Source organism: Nelumbo nucifera, chromosome 6, assembly GCF_055504915.1.
Source record: "Nelumbo nucifera cultivar China Antique chromosome 6, China Antique-T2T, whole genome shotgun sequence".
NCBI lineage: Eukaryota > Viridiplantae > Streptophyta > Magnoliopsida > Proteales > Nelumbonaceae > Nelumbo > Nelumbo nucifera.
In genome coordinates, this window is record NC_142654.1 from 35,945,478 (window position 1) to 35,970,138 (window position 24,661).

Consider the following 24,661-nt stretch of genomic DNA (forward strand, 5'->3'; position numbering starts at 1 on the left):
TCTTGGTCGGCTTAAACACATTCCTTAGGCCTCATTGAATTCAAATACAAGCAAATATATATAGCTTTCAATCTGAAACTTTGGACCATTGATTTCTTCTTGGCCATTGATCCAAATTCCAGAAACACTTGCAATTATTTTTTCTTGGTCACGTTACAATAAAATAAATATTGTTGTTAGAAAATTATTTCATTAAAATTTCTCATGGTGAGCTGAGAGTCAATGCAGAAACTTGTCAAGAATTTCAACTTTAATGTGTAAAGCAAACAAGACTTTATACTTTCTATACACGTCGTATTTATAACACCAATAGCCGCTAAAAAAGTTGGTATATGCAGGAAATAGGAGAGAGCCGTGTGCTGCACATATCCGACTTGGTTCGGGAAATTCCAAGGCGTTGTTTTTGGCTGGTTTCATGGTTTGGCTCAAAGATTCTCTCAGCTGCATAAAATTGGGTCGTTTTAACTAGCATTTAATGGTCATGGGCGTTACGTTAGAGGACGGTGACAGAGATGACCTCTATCTCTATGTAGTGAACAAGTCAACAGATGAATCGCAGCCGTCCGATCTAATGATGTTGAATTTGGCAAACAGTGTCAGATTTTGTTGGTGTGGGCCCTCGTTTGATTTGAATGGTTGTGATTCATCAGGCTCTGTCTCTCCACCATAATTACAGGTATGGTTTACTAACAGACCGAGACCGTATTAATCGGTTGAATTACTCGCAAACGAAAAAAATTAAGAGTTGATGTCATTTTGGTCATTTTGTTTAGTTTAGAGATACTGGGCCCCACTCTTATAGTGTAGGTTCATATTCCCGTTAATTTTTGGTTTGGTTGAATTTTCATTCCAAAATAAAACGTAAGAGGGTAATTATTTAATAATTCGATAAGGAGGTAGGATTAGGATTAAGAAAAGAAAGTAGGAAGAAAGAAACATGGAGGTCGGTTCCTTGCAATCAACGTATCTGAGGTTTGGGTTCGGAGTTAGGTTCGGGTGATGACTTTAAGCGGATAAGAACGACGCCAAACCAAAACCATCCGACGCCATCTACCACCATTACAAGAACCCTTCCCACCACTTCTCCCCGCTCTAATCCTTGAGACCTCACACCAATCTGTCCATCTCTCTCCTAGTTTCCTCTCCAGCTCTCCTCACCTCTCTCTCTCTCTCTCTCTCTCTCTCTCTGAAACCTTAGACTTAACAGAGCATCTGCAATTCCGCATCTCCAAACTGGCGTTCGATAATCAAGAATCCACGGTCAAAGAAATCAAACCCAAGAACAGAAGAATCATGGTAAGCACATGATCATTATACCTGTTCTTCTACTAATGACGTCGAAGTGTCATTGCTGTTGCTCTGGTTTTTCAGTTGATTTGTTTAGTTGTTTGCTTGACTTGCTCTGCTTCTTCAATGGAATCAGGGAGCTGGAGGTCCAGAAGACGATGATAACGTGTGGCCACAATGGTTGCGCCCTCTCCTCCAAACTCCTTTCTTTGTTCAATGCAAGTTCCATGCTGATTCCCACAAGAGTGAATGCAATATGTATTGCTTGGATTGCATGAATGGGGCTCTCTGTTCTCTTTGCCTGGCTTATCACAAGGACCACAGAGCGATTCAGGTACATCTTTTCACTTATAGAATCTATGAGTTGTAATCTCGATGGAATTCTGCCTTCTCTTCGTATACATGTCCTAAATATTTTGCCTTCATTGGGTCTTAGTTGTTATTTCCCGCCATAAAATTGCTAGTTTTTTATGAGGGCGCTCTGGTTTCTCGGTTCTTCTTTATAGATTCGAAGGTCTTCTTACCACGACGTGATTAGGGTTTCTGAGATTCAGAAGGTCTTGGACATTAGCGGTGTTCAGACCTACATTATCAACAGCGCCCGAGTTGTATTCTTGAACGAACGTCCTCAGCCCAGGCCGGGCAAAGGGGTAACTAACACCTGCGAGGTCTGCGAGCGGAGCCTCCTTGATGCCTTCCGATTCTGTTCTCTTGGCTGCAAGGTAAACACCACAATACACCATTTCTTTCGATTAAGTTCCGGGAGATATCTATTTAATAGTCGAGGAATCAGAATTTCTTATTGTCGCCCATTGTTCAATTAAACCATTAAATGTAAAATTAAATTGGCATAGTTTGCATATTGATTTCCAGATTGTCGGAACTTCCAAGAACTTCCAGAAGAAGAAGCGATCGCCGGCGACAGCCTCGGACTCAGAAGACTCGTACAGTAGCAGCAGCCATGATCACCAGAAGTCCAAAGTCCGGAGCTTCACCCCTCCCACACCTCCACCAACGGTCGCAAATTACAGAACTGCGAAGCGGAGAAAGGGAATTCCCCACAGAGCCCCTTTCGGAGGACTTATCATAGAATATTAGAATTACTAGTCAGTACACAGTATTAGTAGGCTAGTATCAGTTAATTACTGAAATATCCAGGAATACGCAGTAAATTATAAATACTAAAATGTAGCCCCCCTCTTTTAGGCTTTCACACTTTCTCTTTACTCTGTGGGAGCCCAACAGCACCAAGGAAGCCGGTGTTGGGACCTGATGTGAAGACTCTCTCTCTCTCTCTCTGTTGTATATAGAAACAGTCTACAATAGAAAAACTGAAAAAGTTGGAAAATTAGAGAAAATAAAAAGGGATGTAAGGAGTTAAAAGTAATTAGGTTGATCTACAGGTACCTAAAAGGAAAATATATATACCTAAGTTTTGATAGTGGATTAAATGTAAATATATTTTGTGATTAGGGATGACTATGCAATGATAGATTTGTCTATAAATGGAATGAAAATATGGAATAAACGAGATTCACGTTCATCTGTGTCTTTGCTGTTGCACTGTATCATTCCTTTTCTCTGTGAAGTGTTACTGTATTTTTGCTGTGGCAGAAGAAAGGCGGGCCACGGTGAAACGTGGGTCCAGCGGGGCCGCCGACTTGCAAGAAAAAGTTAAAAACCGGAGGGTATCCGCTGTTCCACGTGGAATGTTTTCTTCGACGAGAGAAAAGTTGAGGTGTCCGAATTCTCCGAACCGAACTCGCCCAGCCGCCATCGGCGACGATTCATCGGCGTGTAATGCTTTTTCCTCGTGTAAGGAAGTGGGTTGGTATCTCCTGTTTTGGGTACTATTGAGCGTTTGGACATTGGACGGTCGTTAGGAGTCAGGGCATTACTCAAGTTGCGGAAAGTGGACCCGCCCCACTTTATGACTTTGATCATTTGGCGTTTGCGCGTGTTTTTAGTTGTTATGCTTTCATGCTAAGCAATATTATATTATGCATTGAATCGACTGACGATTCTGACCGTCCGATGGAAAAGGATAAGCTTCCAATGGGTAATTGAATTTTAGGTGATGCAGTGCACCGAGGATGGAAGCCTTATTGCGAAGCCCATGGATTTGATGGTTCTGATGAGCCCATAATCTCACGAAGCCCTCAGAACGTGCCACGTGTCTTGCTTTTTTCTGGGAGTTTATATCTAGACACGTGGAAACTCGAATTTATGAAACGTGGCTGGTACCGAATAAGTTACTGGTATTCCAGGTAAAGCGTACTTTGCTAAGGAGATAGAGACAAGCAGGACCCGAGAGGCCGAGATATGTCGTCATCGTTAGCGTGGTTCCAATAGTTTCCTCAAAAAAAAAAAAAAAAAAAATGGAACGAACGAGATCTGAGATCATGCCACCAACAATTCTGCTTCGTTCGTGTTTTCGGTTTTCAGCCGTCCTCAACTTTTTTTTATCCTTCACGTATGCCTTGTGCATCAAAGACTAAGAAATTAATAAATTCCCAATCTTCAGTCTTCAGTCTTCTCTCTCACAAGTCACACAAAAAGAAAAAGAATAAATTAGTCGCTTAATTCCTTTTTATTAGTGGTGGTGATGGTGGGAGCGCATCAGTTATCGGATATACTTACTCAGCAAGTGGATGGGATATGTGAGAACTGAGCATCTTAAGTCGCCGGCTTAATTTGGTTCCTTGTTCAAAGCCATCTCACCTGCTTTTCAGTGTCTCAACTCTCAAATCATTTCCAAGCTTTTCTACTTTAATTACCGCAAGTTGTTCCTTCCTCCTCATCCTCCACTTGTTACTTGAGATAAGAGGGGGGTCAATTGAGTGGGGTCCCACTCTTAATTGGATTTGCCTAAGCCATGATGTCACATAGCTATTAGCCATTTATCTGATAATGCCCGCCTCTTTCATGGCCACCATGGCTTTCATGGAGTGATGATACACCACATAAGACCTCTTTCACTCGTGGCCCACCATAGCAATTTGCCAACAGCGATTAGTTAACTTATATGAACACTATTCCAGGGGTGTAGACTGTAGAGACTTCTACTTGCCTACTTGTTCTCTCTCTCTCTCTTTCTCTACCTCTAGAATATCCTAGGTTGAGGGACTCCTAGTCAGTTGTGCCACGTGACTCCATTTCCATCAAATGTTCAATTTTGTCCCACCCACTAACATGCGAAATAGTGTGATTACTTCACCCTCTTTAGGGTCCGTTTTATTGGCATGAGCTGTCAAACTAGAAGAATATCCCTTAATTCAAGGAAAATTCTTATCATGATCGTACTTAGTCATCCCCTAATCCAAGGGATAATTCTTACCCCTAACAAGGAAAGATTGAATATGGCTGTATATATATACTCATTCAATGTAAAGAACGAATGCAAGGAAAAAAGGGAAGAACAAAATTTTTTGTATATACAAGCTGTCATGGTATTAGAGCGTATCGATCCGTGACCAACTCGTCTACCTTGCCTTCTGCGTCTCGAGCTCATTCATCTGCTGCTCTCGATCTTGATAGGAACCACCAAGATCAGAAACGTTGTTCCTGCAATCCAAGCCGCTTTCCCAGTGCTCTTCAGAAGCTTCTTCGTTACGAAAACTGCATCAGATGCCACTGTTTTTCCTTGTTGGACGATGGATGATTAAGTTATCTCACTGCGAGCTGGTCGATTGAATTCGATAATTTATACGACTGGTATACCCATCTCCTCAAGAAGTCTCCCAACAAGACCATCCATGTCCATTTGCTCGGAAACACAATTACAGCCAATCCGAATAACGTCGAGTATATGCTGAAGACGAGGTTTGAAAATTACCCAAAAGGGAAGCCTCTCTCCGTTATCCTGGGTGACCTCTTGGGTCGTCGCATCTTCAACAATTTTATTATATACTCTTTCTCTTCATTCCTTCCGGTAACATCGGATGCAGCTACGCATGAGTGAGTGTCCTCTCTTCTTCTCCTTTATTCTCGCAAGATTATTGCGTACCTTTGTTCTGATGTTTTTGTAGCGAAATCATCCACCACGTCCTCCACATCATATACTGCATCTTTAAGCTTGGCCAGCCAATCTATGACCTCAGGGTCTGTTGGACACTGAGATGCCATTAGCAAGGACGCCTTTCAGCAGATACAACCATGTCCGATTCAGAAACCTCAAATCCTTCTGGGGAACAACGATCCAACCCTACCCTCACCGAATTGACTACCAGAATGGCTGAAATCCTGCACTGACCGACCTCAACTATAGAGACTCCCGCAGCTCCGATTGGCATCAAGTTGGACGGCACCAACTATGCTCTTTGGTCCCAAGTTGTTGAGATGTATATCTCCGGAAAAGACAAATTGGGATATATTAATGGCGAGCTTCCCCAGCCTCCTCAGACTGACCCAACCTTTCGGAGATGGTGCACGGACAACGCTATTGTCAAGGGCTGGTTAATTAACTCCATGGGCGTATCCTTGATCGATAACTTTATTCGATTCCCTACAACAAAGATGGTGTGGGATTCTGTTGCTACTACTTACTTTGATGGTAGTGATACCTCGCAAGTATGCGATCTCCAACGCCGTGTGACCTGCTTGCGACAGTCTGGAGGATCTCTTGAAAAATATTATAATGATCTCCAAGGTTTGTGGCATGAAATTGATTTTCATCATCCAAATCCAATGGAGTGTGTTGCGGATATTCAACGTTATAATGATCTTCTTCAAGAAGAGAGAGTATATATTTTCTTGGATGGCCTTGATGACAACTTGACAAGATTCGATGTACTCCAAATGCATCCATTTCCCACTGTTGAACAGGCATATGCACAGGTTCGTAGGGAAGCTATTCGGCAAAAGGTCATGATCACTGGTAACAATACTGAAACTCCAGGAGTTGTTTTGGCCTCCAAAAGTGTTAAAACTGGACAACCTACTTCGTCCTCAACGGGCTCTCTTTCTTTGAGCAACGAAAAATCTGGTATGTTCTCTAAATCACGAACATCTTCTGATGGAACTAAGTGTTCTCATTGTGGTAACTTGAAACATACCCAGGAGAATTGCTTCAAACTACATGGCTACCCCGACTGGTGGCATGAACTCCGAGCTCGAAAACGTCAAGACAAGGCTGAAACTAGCGGTAAGGCTGCGATGGTAACAACAAAACCCCAACTTTCATTCACACCACCTGTTGAAGTACCACAAGGAGATGTACTCCTCTCAGACTCAGGTAACAACCTTTCCCATAACACTGTTGATAGCAATGCCTTGACTCGGGGGCTATCGACCACATGACCTATGATGTTACTGATTTTTCAAAAGCTTCACCACCAAGACGGACTACAATTGCTAATGCCAATGGGATTGTATCTCTAGTCACAGGAACAGACACTATGACCTTGTCACCTGCAATATCCTTAAATAACACTTTGCTTGTTCCCTCTCTCTCCCATAAATTACTATATGTTAGCCAAATTTCCATTGATTTAAATTGTGTTGTACTCATCTATCCTACTTTTTGTCTTCTTCAGGATATTCTCACCAAGGAGATAATTGGGCGTGGTACTAGGAGAGGGGGGGGGGGCTCTACTACATGGATGATCTTAGTATGGGTCAAGCACGTCATGCACATCATTAAGATAACACCAAATAACAACGGATTTGGATCTGGCATCACCGGTTGGGACATCCATCATTTGGTTACATGAAGCATTTATTTCCGGATTTATTTACAGATATGCAGCCTCGTGATTTTCAATGTAGCACTTGCATCTTAGCCAAGAGTCATAGAACTATCTATCCTTTAAGTATGAATAAAAGTAAAGTTCCATTTGCTTTAATTCACTCGGATGTGTGGGGGCCATCCTCGGTAACTACGGTGTCTGGGTTTCACTGGTTTGTAATCTTTGTTGATGACTGCACTCACATGACATGGTTATATCTGCTAAAACATAAAGATGAAGTGTTGACTGTATTTCAATCTTTTCATATGATGGTGAAGACTCAGTTCTCAGCTAAAATTCAGGTTCTTAGGTTTGATAATGGCGGGAATATATGAATCAACGGTTCCAAGATTATTTCCAGATTCATGGACTTCTTCATGAGACTTCATGTCCATAGACTCTACTCGTGCTTTGTTACTTGGAGCACATGTACCTAACCGACATTGGGCTGATGCTGTTGCTACTGTTGTGCACCTCCTTAACCGAATGCCATCACGAGTCTTACATTTTAAGACACCATTACAAATTCTTTCATCACATGTCTCTTTACCAACCGTGTTGATGATTCCACCTCGAGTTTTTGGCTGTGTGGCATTTGTACATCTGCATAAAAGCCAACGCACAAAACTTGATCCACGTGCAACTCGGTGCTTATTTTTGGGGTATGCATTACATCAGAAAGGATATCGATGTTATGATCCAGCCACCCAATGCACCTATGTTTCCATGGATGTCACTTTTTTGGAATCTGAAACATTCTACTCTCCTTCCGAATCCAATTCTTCTCTTCAGGGGGAGAGTTAGAGTGAAGAACATAATTGGTTTCTACCCGACTGACTGAATAATAGTGCTTCAACAAAAATGGTGGAAAATATGGAACACTCTAGACCAGAAATGGTGGTCAATGAGGAACCTTCTACAACTGATATAATTTCAAGAGAGACATCTACAGTCTAGAAACATCTACATCGCCACTTCCAGCAGAAATAGAGACCCCAACCTCCACAGTACCTGAAGACCCATCTCCTGAGAATATTCCTGAAGCGAATGAGAACATTCCTGAGGTAAACTCTCCTACTACACCTTCAAGCTCTAATGATATGAATACTTCTGTCGGTTACACTTTACCTTTCAGGCATAATCGTGGAAAACCGCCAAATAGATATTCTCCAGATATTGAGGATCGGAGGTCAAAGTATCCAATTGCCAATTATGTATCAACAAAGAGACTCTCCAAACCTCTCAAAACATTTGTGCGAGAATTGTCCTCAAATCATATTCCTACCAGTGTTCAAGAAGCTTTGACAAACCTGAAATGGACTCAGGCCATACAGGAAGAAATGGAGGCACTATTGAAGAACAAAACATGGACTCTTATCACCTTTTCCGAAGGGAAAAGACCTGTAGGGTGTAAATGGGTATTTTCCATTAAATACAAGGCGGATGGGTTGATCAAGAGATACAAAACAAGGTTGGTCGCGAAAGGTTATACCCAAACACATGGCGTAGATTATCAAGAGACCTTCTCACCAGTGGCCAAATTGAATACAGTTAGAGTTTTATTATCTCTTGTAGCAAACCTTGATTGGCCACTGTACCAGTTCGATGTAAAGAACGCTTTCCTCCATGGTGATCTTGAAGAGGAGGTATACATGGACATCCCACCTGGTTACACAGCGAATTCCAAGACCAAAGTTGTGTGTAAACTGTAGCGAGCCCTATATGGACTGAAACAATCACCGCGGGCATGGTTTGGGCGGTTTAGTCTTGCGATGAAGAAATATGGCTTTCAACAAAGCAACTCAGACCATACACTATTTCTAAAGCACCAACAAGGGAAGGTAACAACCTTAATAATATATGTGGATGACATGATTATCACAGGAAATGATTCAGGAGAAATAGCAACACTTCAAAAGCAATTGGCAACTGAGTTTGAAATGAAGAACTTGGGAGGGCTCAAATATTTTCTAGGAATTGAAGTTGCTTGATCAAGGCAAGGTATATTTCTGTCTCAACGGAAATACACCTTAGATTTACTATCCGGAGTGGGATAGTTAGTGTGCAAGCCAACAGACACCAATTATTCAAAACCATAAACTTGGAGAATACCCACACCAAGTACCTACTGATAAGGAGAGATATCAAAGGCTGGTTGGTAAACTTATTTATCTCTCACATACTCACCCAGACATCGCTTACGCTGTCAGCGTAGTGAGTCAGTTCATGCATTGCCCAAGCGAAGATCACATGAATGCTGTAATGCGAATTCTTCGATACTTGAAGTCCTCTCACCTGGAAAAGTACTAATGTTCTCAAAGAATAATCATCTCAAGATTGAAGGCTATATAGACGCAGATTGGGCTGGAAATATCTCGGATAGAAAATCCACCTCGGGGTACTTTACATTTGTCGGTGGGAATCTTGTTACATGGAGAAGCAAAAAACAAAAGGTGGTGGCCTTATCAAGTGCTGAAGTTGAGTTTTGGGGAATGGCTAAAGGGCTTTGTGAGCTTCTCTGGCTTAGAAGATTAATGATGGAAATCGGTTTCTCCCCAACCTCTGAGATGGACCTATTCTGTGATAACAAGGCTGCCATAGATATCTCTCATAATCCTATCCAACATGATCGAACAAAGCATGTGGAGGTGGACCGGCATTTCATCAAACAAAATATCGAAGATAAAGATCATTCGATTTCCTTTTGTCAAGTCTGAAGACCAACTGACAGATATACTTACAAAAGTTGTATCCAATAAAAACTTCTACAGCTCACTTGGCAAGTTGGGCATCCAAGATTTGTACGCGCCAACGTGAGGGGGAGTATTGGCGTGAGCTATCAAACTAGAAGAATATCCCTTAATTCAAGGGACAATTCTTATCATGACTGTAGTTAGTCATCCCTTAATCCAAGGGATAATTCTTACCTTAGGGGTAGTTTGTGTACAACAAGGAAAGATAGAATAGGGTTGTATATATATACTCATTCAGTGTAAAGAACAAATGCAAGGAAAAAAGGGAAGAACAATATCTTTCGTATACACAAGTTGTCACGTTTGGCATATCTTTTCATACGGTCTTTCAGTTGTTTACAAGCCAGGAAAATCAATTTTCAGTCTATTTCCATTTGGCATACGAAAGATTTAGTCGTCAAAAGACGAAATGCCAAAAAGACTCAAAAAGTCTATTTTGGGAAGCTCCAAATGAAGCTTCTCGCATCTTCTGCGTTTTATTCTTGTGCAGAAAGACGCGCATTTGCCAAATGTGCTTCAGGCTGCTCAGATCTTCATACAAAAGCTCAATGCGTCTTTTGATTGTCAAAACTACCAAAAGATCTTCCCAAATAGATGCACCAAACAGGCCCTAAGTCTAACAAAGCTCGGTTATATCTGGTTTATAAAGTTGGAACTGACTAACCCAATTTCACTGAAGAAGGATTAGCTGAATGTTCAGTAAGATGTGGAACCGATGATAATTTTCCATTATCGGTAATAAAATACATGAAATCCGCATGGGCCCATGAATTTATTACTAGTGTGGAATATTATGATTGGTTCCACAATGAACAGCCATCTTATCCAGTTAAACCAAATTAAATATCACTCACTATGGCCTTACATGTTAAATGGTCAATATTCAAAACCTTTGCAATGGGGCAAGTTCAGGAAGTGTTTTGTAAAACATGTATAAAATACATAAAATATCAATTAAGTTCAAAATATTATTAAATTCAACACTTAGTATATAAAATTTATATGCTTTCCAACATTATACAGATTGAAAAGGGTAGGATTTAACCTAATACGGTACAGATACCGCAGAGGATGGCAAATTTAAAGTAAGGCTAAGGCGATGTTCGTTTTTCCTAAAGTGGAGGGGGGAATGGGCTAATTTACCTGTGTTCGAATTTTAAATTCATGTAGGACCTACATTAAGTTTTATTTTATCGGGTATCAGTTCCTCTGGTAAACGATACCCTTGTGACACTCAGGTAAATTGGTTTCCCAAGTGGAGGGTAAACAAATAAAACGTAAAATCTCAAAATTGCCCCCACAAGGTAAGAGTCTCTTCGACTTCTTCTTTCCCAGATCTCGGCTTTGCGTTTCTCCTCACACCTCTCGGCTCTGCATTTCTTCTCCTCCATTCCAATTTTCTCATCTCACCTCTTGGCTTTGAATTTCTTTTCCTCCATTCCGATTTTCTCCTCTCACCTTTCGGTTCTGTGTTTCTCCTCCTCCATTCTGCTTCTCCAAAAATCACGTTTCTCCTCTTCCACTCCATCATCTTGATGCGCGCTGTTGGTGAAGTTGGTGTGCCGATGTAAATAGATTATCAAAATCTTGCTAGAGAGAGGGGGTGCACCATTTGCCAATCACAACGTCTCCTACTTGCAGAACTTCCACATCTCTCTGGCAGACACCTCACCCACCTCCGCATCTCAGGCTTTCATCTCCACCAATGGAGTCACTAATGCAAGGGCTCGGGTGTTGGGTGGAGGCACTTGCATCAATGCTGGTTTCTACAGAAGAGCAAACTCCAGGTATCATATATATGTTTCTTCTTTCTTTAATTATAATCATATATACGCAATATATTAATAATTAATTTGTTTTGAACTCCTTTAGTAATTAGTGGGGTTTGAACTGAAGGCATTATTTCTTTTGGGTACCAGCAGAGAACTAGAGGTTTCTACTCAACTTTCTACATCTGGTCTGGGTATTCAATTCATCCGTGTTCAGTGCATATTTGAACTTGTAGATACATTCATCTTTGTATGTGCAGCCGTAGGCGAACATTTAAAGAGTTCTGTTTTTATAGGATATATCATATTTGTGTAGGTAGAACTCAATTAATCAATCATGTAGGATTTATAAAGGCACAAAAGATAAGCCCAGTTCATAATTCCTGAATCTTGATAAAATGCTGGATTAAGGCACCAACATTTTCATGATCAAAGGATTCAAAAGTTTTCTTGGTTCATCAGACAGCTTCTAGTGTTGGAAACTTAGTAAAGTTAAGGAGAGTTGTTTATAAGAAAATACAATCTGGAATCTGGATAATGAGTGAGAACTGCCAAGTATTGGGTAACAATACTAGACCTTTAAAACTTTACCCAATTTTAGGGCCAGTTCGACTCAACAATGCCTTACTCCAACTAACTACATAAATCCTGTTTTGCAGAGTTGGTTAGTTCTGGATTTGATGTCAGCTTGAATAAATAAATTATAAGGAAGAACATTTGTTCTTTTGTTGGGACCATTCTACAGTTTGTAGTCTTACTTTGTAACATGTTCTCAGTGCTTGGCTGATACAAACTATTCAACCTGATAAAATTTTCACTTTATTCTTATCAAATATTACTGTCTTGTATACTGTACATTATTCTTATCAAACATTATTGTCTTGTATACTGTATTTTGGTGATAGATTTTTCACTTTAATCTGGTTGGGTCACTTACATACACTCTGGGATGTGGAATTGTTTGAAATCTATGGCTTGCTTCACTGAATTCACTATTTCATGTTTTTTTCCCTTGGCATTTCACTCAATTTGAATGGGAAAGAGAAAGGCTATTTTTGGACTCTCTGATACAGATCTTTCAGCTGAAACTATGAGCATATTTTTGCTTTCTAAAAAAGGCAACCCAGTGTACGAGGCTTTCGCCAACACAGGGTCTGGGGAGGGACAGGTGTATGCAGCCTTACCCTGCACATATAGAGAGGCTGTTTCCATGATTTGAACCCTGGTCACCCAGGTTGCAATGGAGTAACCCAACCATTGCACCAAGGCCCACCCTCTGGAAGAGAGAAAAGTAGTTCCGGTTTTAGCATTTATTATAGTCTTTGACAATGGTGCTGTTTCTCAGTAGTTACATGGATGTTGTAATGGATTCTGTGTAAAGGATTTACTTTCTATCATAATCGTTCATGTTCTTGATAATTCAAATGGTAGGAAATGATTTATGAAGTACTCCTTCCCCTTAAAACTCAAACCGATGGTGAGAACTTGAGGCCTCATACAAAGATTCAACAAGAAAAAAGTTATTGTCTTTGTTGTTGTAGACTTGTTAACTTGTTTTAGTTTCTTGATTTTCTTCTTTCTACCCTATTGGGTCTTTTGCTCTCATTTATTCTCAATTTTGCATATACTTAGGTGGGCCTCTAATATATAAAATTTGGAGATGGATTAAGGATGAACCTCCTTCCCTCTATGTAAAGAACAGACTAGAGCTTTTGCTGCATTACTGGTTGACATTTTTTAGTAAACGGAAAAAAAGTACTGTAGTATTGTAAGGAGGGTGAGGAATCCTCAAAATTTGCAAACAAGTATGACTATAATATCCACATGACATATAAAGCATGTTCAAAAAATGATGGACCTCCATTGATTCTGGAAACAATCAGAAGGAGCTCTCATGAACTGGTGTTGTACTTTGGCCCATCTCATCGAGGTCTATCATTTTTTGCCATTTAATTTTTACCTAACTTTTTGATTGTAAGTGATTTATCTAGAAATTTCCTGTGTGAATAAGAACAAGATTGTATTCCTTCCAAACTGAGCCTGTAGAATTCCCATGTTTCATTGTTCCAGACATTTGTGTAGAAAACATATTTTCCTTGATTGTATATGCTGTATTTTGTTCCATGGCTTGAGCTCTAATGGCTAAAATTCGTGGTAGGATGGAGAGTTCTCTTCTCACATTCAGCAGCTAGCTAGTCGTGGTTCTGCTGCCAACCAGGACTTGGTCGGTTCAAGATTTTGGATGAGTTGATCGTTGACCTGTTGTTGAAGAAGGCATCTTAATATATGAATCAGCTGTGCCAAGGGAAGCCGGGCAATGTGCTGAGGTGTTCCATATGTTCCTTCACTATGATCCATGGAGAATTTTTATTCCTTCTTCCCCAATGACATCCAACTAATTTTCCCCTGTTCTGTTTTTTCCCATTCTCTGTTATTCTTCTTTGATAGAGAATTGTATATCTGGTTGTACTTGAAAAGCCCCAACCATGTAATTTTGGTATATGCTGCTTATTGGAAGTAATTTAGACTCACATTTCATTTTGTAACTGTGATTTTGAAGGTCAAAGGATTGACATGATCTTATAAGCATTGACATTTTAAACTCTCCTCTGCTATTTGTTATTTGTGAAAATTCAATGGTTCATTAAATAACCATAACTAGTTTGGTTTTCATAAAGAAAACCAAAAATTATGACAGCAGACTTAAATGCCCAAAATAATGGCAGATGGTGTTTTCTTCTATCGTTTTAGAGGAAAAACTTGAATTAGGCTCAAATTGGGTTTAAAAGAAGAGGCAGCATGGTTTATTTCCAAAAATTTTAGGGGCATTTAAGACTTTGTGACATGGTTTTCAAATCCATGTCCAAAGGGTAAAATTGGAAAGAGAAGAAAAAAATAACAATTTACCCAGAAAAAGTGGGTGCTGCAAAAGAACATGGGAAAATAAGAAATATGATTTACCTGTGTAAATCAAACAAAAAAAGAACATGGGTAAATGTGATTCCGAAAAAAGAACATGGCCTAAGAGGAACACAGAATGAATGTTTTCAAAGACAAAATTAACTTTCCCTATCTTTTCCTTCAAACCAAATACAGCCTTAACACAAAAAGTTATTATCAAAAAAAGATGTTAATCAAAAGGATTCTACTATGATATAAAAATAATAATAATAATAATCTTAACCAATCCATCGGTATTGTGAAAGTGATAATCAATCAGGTGGTAACAATCAAAATTCATGGTAGGGTTTTGATTGGTTAAAACTCTAGATTTCCCTAACCAAAATAGAATTGAAGGTAACATTATAACACTTAAAAATTTCTGGACAGAAATTGATTTGAATTTAACAAATCTTGATTCTCAAACTAAGCTAGGGAAACAATATTCACCCCTGACTTTAAAATAAACTTTTGACACTTTTCGAAACCCATCTACCAATTTCATAATAATAACAATCAACAAGAACGCTGTGATGATTGTTTCTATTTCCTGAAACTTACTGAAATCAAAATCATCGTTGTGCCCATTTAGCACGTTGAATTCATGCATTAAAGTGGAAAGTGAAAAGTAAAGGAATTTAAAATAAAGTGATCTGGTTTTCTTTTTCTCCTTTAACCATTTACTACTCTTCAAGTTAAATTAAATGGATCTACCTCTACGTGTGAATCAGAAGTTGGAATAATTAGATAGTTTCTACTTTTACTGACATTCTAAATTTGATGATTGATGTGAGCACAGGTATCCCGACTTCTGTCTTCTGTGTTGGAATGCCATTAAATAAATGAACCAAATGATTTGTTTCCACATGCTATATACTAACTCAGACCTGATCTGGTCGGCTTTAATCGTAGCCCGGCCCAATACCCCGACCCGCTTAGGAGGATACCAAAAACACCGAGCTAAAAGAATTGAGATTCATTCAACAAATAGTTGGTGCTAAGGTTTTTAAAATCGACCCAGAAAACGAACCGGCCAGGGCATTGTTTTCCGGTTTGAAAGTTCAACCCTATGAGTCAAATGGTTCAATCCGTGATGTCATAAATAAATAAAAAACAAAAAATATTTATATGTAATAAAAAATATCAAATAAACTCTCTCGTCTCTTCCCTTTAAAAAGAGTCATGACTGCAACCTTGGCAGCGTTGAGCCAGGTTTTTATCTTAAGGTCTAAGAAATCCCAAATTCCCAATCCATCTTTTGGATGCGAGAGGTGAGCTGCTCGATTCCAAGATGCTAGAGACCGTCTGGCCCGGTCCGGTTTTGAAAACCATGGTTGGTGCAATTTGGTCAATTGTAGGTTGAATGGAATGTCCCCACTGCCTTGACAATTTCATTTTCATTCAGATCATTATTGTTTGTTACAATTTGAGGAGATCCTCAATGTTGTATATAATTGCATATTTGTCTATAATCAATTCGCCAAGTTGGGATTATTGGGATTTGATTTTGTTATGTTTGTGCTTGAATTGAATTCTTTGTAGTGACCCATTTTATGAATCTGCTCCGATTTAATTTGAGAAAAGTCAGTAGGCAAAATTTCATAGTGGTTTGTGGTGGATGCGTTAGCAACGGTATGGACCCGATTCATATTCATCTTGTAGGTCCGAACCGAATGCGAAGAGTTATGTATTTCGGGGGTTTTCTCTCTTGTAAATAGAGTATTTGTCTTATAAGAGATGAGTGAGACATTAGGTATATTTGGGGCTTAGAGTTTTTTTCTGTAAGGGCACAACTCTATATTTTTTCTCCGTTGACAATTTCATAGTGGATTTCTATTCCTACTTCACATGTGGATGTAAGCTATAAGCCGAACCATGTAAATCTATATGTTTTTTGTACTTGTTTCTCCTTATCTCCACTTTTACTTTTAATTTAGGTGCCATTCAAATATGTTTTCTTGGGTTTTTCCGCAATAGATTCAGCTGCATCCAAATATGACCCAATTACCAAAATCTTAGTTCTAAGTTTGATCTGAATTTCGATACATTAAATCCAAATCCATTGTAATTGGATTGGATGGTGAATCAGATATCAAGACTATTTTTGGAGTTTAGGCCATATTTGGAAAATGTATAGTGCAAATAGATATAAAATAATACAAAATATAGTTTTGCCATATTTATATTTGTACTCCTTCCAAATCTTCTTGACAGTCTTAACCGTACATTTGTAATCATACTATGTTCAGGAACCTACTTTTATTGGATAAGCGTACTTATTCATGTTCTTTTTCTTTTATTTAATTTGTCGGTATAAACGTATCTTGTAGGGGCACTTTTGATCATTTTAATACTTTTCATTTACCATTTACTTGCAAAACTCAACTTATCCAAGTCTGAAAAGGGCATAAGTGATACTTGAGAAAGTCAATTTTGCCATTGGCGTTTCTGAAATAAGAAGATGGATAAGCTAGTCAACGGGAATCACAATCCTATTGACCAACTCCCCCTTCCCCCTCTTCAAAATCTCAAAAACAAACGGGGCCTACAAAGTCAGCAAACGATGGCATGCATCCCTTGTTTAGTAAGTACACATGTTATTCTATTCATCACCCATATTGATATGAACAAAAAACAAGCCTTGACCATGAGATAATCAAGCGTAGACACAAGGTTCAAAATATGGCAATCCCATGAATAAAAACATACAAGTATTGAGATATTCCCAATGCATGGCTGCAAAGTGTTGTGAGGCCAAAATCCATTCTCAATACAAACTAATACTGTGAATGTGTATATACATTACATTTTTTTAAGATGGATGTTTACATCTTCTCTCATTTATAATTTATGTAATTTTTCTCTCTTACATTAACTCCTATCTTTAAGGCAACTTTAAAAACTATAAGCAATTAAGAAGGTCCACCACTATACTATATTTAAATTAGGGCAGCCTAATGCACGAGGTTCCCACTAATGCAGGGTCTGGGGAGGGACAGATGTATATAGTCTTACCCCGGCACATGAAGAGGCTGTTTCCATGATTTGAACCCTTGTCACCTAAGTCACAAAGAAGCAACCCAACCATTGTACCAAGGCCCACCCTCACTACATCATATTCTAATTGGTTATCATAATTATATGCAATGGATTCTTAGCTTTAAATTAATTTTTTCTTCATGGAAAATGTTTGTCAATAAGTATTAGAACTGATTATTAAAACTTATATATTTATAAATATTAACATAAATTATATGGATGCATGTTTGAAATTAAAATTAATATTTTAGTTCATCCATCAGTCAACTATTACCAATTTTGTCCTAAAATCTCACTTTATATAGACCGTTGAAGTGTTTTTTTTTTTTATGTATTTATAGTCATCCAAAAATTATATTGATTGTTAAAATTGCCTTTTTGACACTCTTTGTGTTTTCAATACCTTGAAGTTTATGTAGACAAGGTGAGTATCAACTTGTCATTCATCACAAGAAATGCAACTATGTATATTCCGTCTTTTAATGCTGTAGAATTTCAATGCATATTCGAGAAAAAAAATCAATGCCCATTAGAAATGTGGGTTCATTAATGATACCAAAGTAGTAGTAATTTCATTTAATTCCTTAAATCCTAAATTAGTGTCATCATTTCTATTTCTTTTCTTTACACATATTATTTAAGTACTTCATTATTGCAATGGAATCACTCCAAACCATTTTAAAATGCCCCACCATTTGATTTACTTAATTACATTATCTATACTATCTATAAAAATACGAATGAGGCATAGTGGTTTCTGAAATTTTCACTGGCTTAAGAATACCCCCATTTTAAACTTTGAATGGCAAAAACATAGAGGGCAAAGATGTCTTTTTCACATCTTCTTCAATGCATTCTTACGAATTGCAAAACTGAAAATTTTTTACTGCATTAAAATCAAATGTTCGTAATCATTTTGTTGTAACCGAAGTGGAAGATTTTGCAGATTTAAGGCATTCAATGAGAGCAATCATTCAATTCTTGCAACCGTTGAAGAGAAGGTTTGCGATCACTCAAAAGAGAGCATTTGTTCAACCGTTGAAGAGTTTGATTTTATTTTAGTTTGCTTGGATGCAGGGATCTTGCGTTCTTGGGGAGACAGCATTCCTGAGTTCTCGCAAAACCAAAAATTTCGAAAGAGAGCAATCGTTCCATTTTGTCATGGACATCATCGGCTTCATTTGTAACGTTTCATTGCAAATCTATAAGTGTAATTTTATATGGAAGAACGGTTGGAAAAGTCTTCATTGGAGCATATCGAAATTTACTGTCTTCAAGAAGAGAGTCCAGAGGTATTCATGCTTGACTATTAGACTGAATCCGTTCCGGAAGAGTTGACGATTTGTCTCTTCTGAGGTGAGAGCTCTTGGTGGATGGATTTCTTACTTATGAAGATGTTTTTGTGGTTGCATATTTTTCTGGTTATGGGTTATATATATATATATATATTGTCGGTTATGGGTTGCATATTTTTTTTTTCTGTTATTGGGTTGCATATTTTTTCAGGTTACACATCAGCCACCTCTTCAACAGAGCATTTGTTCCCCACGAATGTAGGCCTTCTTGAATGCTTGAATTAGTTTACACAGTTGATGAATAACTCTTCATTGCAACCTTAGCAATTCCAACCCATAACACAAAATTGTTAGAGAGAGATTGAAAATTATTTATCCTCTGATAAATGGAGTTTTCTATGTAGTTTCCCCATGTTATCGTCATGTCATAGGTTCCTTTTCTTTTATACAACTTCTCTTAATTGGGAGATCAACATGATAATGTGGTTTCCTTTTTCTTTACCAAAAGTACCGTGGAAGAACATGGGCTGGTACTTGGTCGGATCAGCCTTTTTCCAGAAGTTCCCCTACCATCTTTTCTATTTCGGTTTTCTAGTAATGGGGGCATACATTGGTTGGGCTACTTTCGGGCAACAGGGGAATTCGGTGATGCTGGCTTCAGCTGGGGGCAGCTGAATGGGTTCACCAAAGACTATGGCATACTGGTCTAGAACCCCTTCAAGGTCTCTCATATCTTCTGGGCCCGGCTGCCGATGTTCATGGGTTGTGGGTCCAATTGGAGCAAAATGGGTTGGGCCAGCGCAGAGTTTACCCCCATATAGAAATCCATTGTCATGGTGGTCCAATCACACAATGCTGGACCTAACTGGCGCAACCATTGGATACCAAGAACCAGGTCTGCCCCACTGAAGTGCAAGGGGTGCAGATCCAAGGTGACAGTAAGGCCCTGTATGTATATTATTTCATCTTTACAAATGCCATCACAAGGTATATAGGACTGTCATACCTAGTTGGCGAGCAAGCTCATGGACTGAATTGATATGGTCCTACCTCTGAGCCTCCTAGTGACCCTGCAATGATATCTCCGGCACCCCACTGTCAGTGTCCCCTTCCTCCTGCCCCTCTCCGTCTCCAATAGCATCGGCCTCCACTAGATCACCTTCTGGCTCGTCCATGTGAAGTAAAAAGAACTAATGAGATTTGCACCTATTACCCGGGCCAAAATTTTCGTCACAGTTATAACACAATCCTTTCTCATGTCGGGTCTACATCTTGGACCAAGAAAGATGTTTAAAAGGGACAGTGTTCTTAAGGGTCAGGGCCTTACTGGGCTCGGAAGTGGGCCTATTCCCACCCGGCCACCCGTTTAAGCTGCAAGCTTCGGCAATAGCCCACTACATATTTTGCAGGTTTCTGATAATTATTTTACGATGCATGCTACCATGTGTCATGTATGGTTTGTCAGTGAATTTCACGATAGTGCAGAGTGCAGACGTGGTATGATGCCTGTCTGCTTTGTCCATTAGTGTCAGATCGATGTCATGGGTCCCATATATTTGCAGAGTGCAGAGTGCAAATTAATGTTATCAATGTCAAGCAATAAGCAACTAGTCAATTGACTAGGTAGTTTAGCCAACTAACCAACCCCCATTGCTTAGGACAATTAAGAATCAACTAGGTAGGTTAGTAATTAGTCAACTAATGACTAGTTGACCTAAATACAATGGAAAGTATTTTCACAATCTAATACGAAACAAATTTAGAGCTACAAGGATCAGTCAAGCATTAACTAATTTGGTTATCCACAGCTTTGATATTAAGCTACTACGGCCAACAGTCTTCTCTCTGCATCTGAGGTCAGATTCATCAACCAATAACCCCCATTATGGTACATTCATTAATGACAGTTCTAGCTATCTATATATGATCTTCTGCGGTATCAATCCTCATGGAACAAGCAACCTGATCAGTATGGTTTATTTTTCACAATGAACTTGTTTAGTATCTACTATAGTGAATGAATTATGCACAGAGTTGCAGCTTAGGGGGCCATTGCTTGGGTTGACAAGCCTGAGAGCTGCTTCAAGTATGAGAAAAAAAAAAAAAAAAACAGAAATCAAAGGCTAGGTCCATACCTGGTCCACTCCTCCCAAGACCAAGACCCTGGAGAGCAGTAGCCAACATCAGAAAATACCATTACCCAGTGTTGGTCCCAGCTTTCTGGGGTCCTGGCCTTGGGAGATAACTGTGACTTCACACATATAGAAGAATGGAGGAAACAGATTTGCATATCAGCTGTAACAGATCTTTTGTCAATTATGAGACCTTCCGTGATACATGGAACGATGAAGAATTGCTTAAAGTCGCTTATTAGAGTCCTCATTTTACCCAATTTGGTACCTTGGGATGCTTTTAACATATAAAGCTCCCATCTATTCAATACTATTGGTTGTCTAAATTAAACTCATCATTTCAGAGAAATAGATAGCAAGAAGATACAAGCAAAACATGCAGTTTTTCATTTTCTTTTCTTTTCTTTTAGTAGTTTTACTTTTACAATTCATTTCATCATGTCTAAATTAAGGAGTTCCCAATTGGCCACATATCTCATCACATAAACAACCATTCTCACCTCAATTTCCATTTTCTTTCCCTTTCTTGTCATTCTCTGCTTTCACCATTTTAAGGTGAATCAGGATTCTAGAATTTGAAATTTGGTTTCCACATCTTCAGAATTAAAGGTATTGCTCTACTTTACAAATAACTAAGAGTTTATAGCTCTAACCCAATTGATACCTTTCTGCTGCACATGCCCTAGCATGTGCCTTTTGCAGAACTAAAAGATTAACAACAAAAGGAGATTCAAGAATGAACCAACCTCTAATGTAGCTTTCGAAGCATTGGTTCAATGCTGCTGTGAAGAGATTGATTCAATCACTGACGTTGAAGTTGCTGATTGGTGCTGCCTGATAGAAATTGGAGACAAACTCCACCGGTCATGGACAGTAGAGAAAGAGAGAGAAAAATAAAGAGAGGAAGACTACCTATTCACGCCGGTGTCGTTTGGTGTTGTCTGGTGAGGAGAGGTCGACTGTGTGTGTGTGAGAGAGAGAGAGAGAGAGAGTACCAAAGAAAAAGAGGGCAGGAAGAGAATGGGAAAATGAAGGAGGAAGAGGGAAAAAGAATCATAATTTGCGGTTTATTTATTAGCGGCAGTTTTAAACGACTGCCACTAGAGAGATATGTACGGGATATATCAATGCTATATTGATGGCATATTGGGCATATTATCGATATGCTACGAAAAATATATAGGCGAAAAATGAAAAAAAAATAAAGGTATTTCCATTAAAATAAGTCTACTTTCACATCCAAATGATTCTAAAACTCTAAACATCATTCATACAGTGCTAAATTTGTAAAATAATAATAATAATAATATCCATAGATCAATTGAAATTTCTTGTACAATATTTTTTATATTTTTTGTAATTTTGGAATTAATTGATAAATATTTATTATTTATATTTTCTTGTGATTTGCCCATAAAGATTATGTATGTTCAATATATTTTAAAATATATTTTCTTCTTTAATAATTTTTATTTTTATATTTTTAAAATTAAAAATAAGTAATAATTAATAATATTTTTCTAATCTAATCATAAGGATTAAATATATTGTAGATCTATGGATGATCTATCATGTCTAGAGAGCAATTGAAATTTCTTCTTCAATAGTGTTTTTTGAATACATTTTACAATGTTTATTTATTTTTGATTTTTGTAATTAAAATATAGATAGTAGTTATTTAAATAATAAATAATTATTAATTGTATTTTCACTTAGAAGTTGTGCCAATGCATGTTTTATGGTTAGATAGGATAATTAAGCACAAGGTTTTTAATGAAAATTATAATTGACTATGATATATTTCTTCATAAGACCAATTAAAATATATTAATTTAATGTATGAATACCTCATTGAAGACTTATATTTTGTGTTATTGATGTATTTTTGTGATTTATTGAAGCATTTATAATATTTTCATGCATATCCATATTTACTTTAACTTTTTTTTTTGATACACGTGCATATCCAAGACTTATCCCAATATGTCTCTTAAAATTGCCTTTTTGATAGTTTGAACCTTACCCCTTGTAAAAGTAAATCAAAATTGATATCTCATCATTTTCTTTTCACTTGTAGATGCTTGAACCAGTGGAAAACATAAGAGAAAGAGAGAAAAGGGAGGAGAGAGAGAGAGAGAGAACAATGACCAGTGAGGAAAAGAATTGCATGGGAAGAAAATAGAGAGGAAGAGAGAAAAAATGAGGGTAAAAGTGGGATTATGAAAAAAATAATGGGCACATGAAACAGCCCTAAAAATTTTCTTAATAGATGACCTATTTGTGTTGTGTGGAGCTCAAGGTTCAAAGTATCGACACGTATCGGCCCGTATTGGCCGATACGTATCATTCCGGGACCCCTCTGATATGCCCCTACAATGGGTATATCGGGGGTCTGACCGGTTCAGAGGGTGGAGGAGCCCTAAACCGGCCCCCCTGAACCGGTTGCAGAAAAAATAAAAAAAAAAAGACATCAAAAGCTGTATCAATTCGCCCGATACGCCCATACCGGCGTATTGGGCATATCGATATTTTGAACCTTAGTGGAGCTATCTTACAAGGTATATATATATATATATATATGTAGGTTTTGAAACTATAGGGTATATATATTAGTTTCCTTAAATCTGAACGTATATGTAAGTAATTATCCTTATTAATAATATGAATTAAAATGACATTAATATTGTATTCATGAATAAAAAGAATAAAAAATAATATTTATGAAACTTGAACATATGATAATATAGTAAAATCACTACATTCAAACCAACTTTACAAACAAATACAATATAAATTTTTAAGTATAGGTGAGCATATAGATTTAAATTGAACCGAATCGGATTGTATCAAATGGATAGGAGCGAATCCATATTTAATCGAATTATTAATGGATCAAATTCGAATTTGGATAAATAGATACTGCTTACATCCCTAATGTATGGTTATGCCAATCATCTCATGGATGTGCTAGTAGGCACAATTCTAGGACAGGTACCACACTGATTGTGTACTTGTGCTCACCAAATGTTTTTATCAGATCTGAACTCACCATTGTGGTATGGGTGTTCACGGGTTGGGTTGAGTCGGTTTAGTGGGATTTTTCCAACCGACTCGATCTGGTTGGGTTACCTAAGGTGGGAACCGAAACCGATCCACTAATAGGCCAATCGACCTGGTCAGTTTGAGTCGGGTTGGGTCGGTTTTGATATTGCTCCTGTACAACGCCGAATAAAATCTGAATTAGTTTCTCAATAAAATAAAAAATTAGAAACTTTCTAAATTCTAATCTAGGTAAAAAACTAAAAAAGGACACCTAATTGAATTCTAATTGTAATTGCCTAATGGGCCTTCCAAAGTTCTAGTTCTAGTAGAAGTCTAGAAGTAGAAGATTAGTAGGAATTAGGAAACTACTCAAACTAAGAAGTAAGAACTACCAAACTAGTAGAAGACTATTTCAGTTCGGGTCGGGTTGGTTTCGGTTTTCACGCAAGAAAACCGAAATCGACTCGATATATCGGTTTATGTATGTGCCCAACCCAAAACCGACCGGTACGAATGAAAACCCGGCCGACTCGGGTTGGGTCGGTCCGGGTTGGTCGGTTTGGTCGGGTTGGGCATTCTTATGAATAGCCCTACATTGTGGTTGGACATGTTGGAGATGTGTGGTTATAGATCATGTTGAAAGCTATGTGGGTAGCATCTTGTGTGCATGTTGAAAGC

At 38.3% G+C, this 24,661-nt stretch overlaps 2 protein-coding genes across 2 annotated transcripts; both read left to right on the forward strand.

The window, feature by feature from the left end:
* The first annotated feature begins 1,046 nt into the window (after nucleotides 1-1,046).
* On the forward strand, nucleotides 1,047-2,830 carry LOC104608771 (protein RGF1 INDUCIBLE TRANSCRIPTION FACTOR 1-like). The gene is made up of 4 exons (XM_010274855.3): nucleotides 1,047-1,296; nucleotides 1,424-1,621; nucleotides 1,794-2,009; nucleotides 2,161-2,830. The coding sequence occupies exons 1-4, from the start codon at nucleotides 1,294-1,296 to the stop codon at nucleotides 2,383-2,385; spliced, it is 642 nt and encodes a 213-aa protein (XP_010273157.1). The 5' UTR covers nucleotides 1,047-1,293; the 3' UTR covers nucleotides 2,386-2,830.
* Nucleotides 2,831-3,659: 829 nt separating this feature from the next.
* LOC104608770 (uncharacterized) lies at nucleotides 3,660-14,128 on the forward strand. Its single transcript, XM_088890244.1, has 3 exons — nucleotides 3,660-6,520; nucleotides 6,822-11,553; nucleotides 13,694-14,128. The coding sequence occupies exons 1-2, from the start codon at nucleotides 5,626-5,628 to the stop codon at nucleotides 6,857-6,859; spliced, it is 933 nt and encodes a 310-aa protein (XP_088746370.1). The 5' UTR covers nucleotides 3,660-5,625; the 3' UTR covers nucleotides 6,860-11,553; nucleotides 13,694-14,128.
* The last annotated feature ends 10,533 nt before the right edge of the window (nucleotides 14,129-24,661 follow it).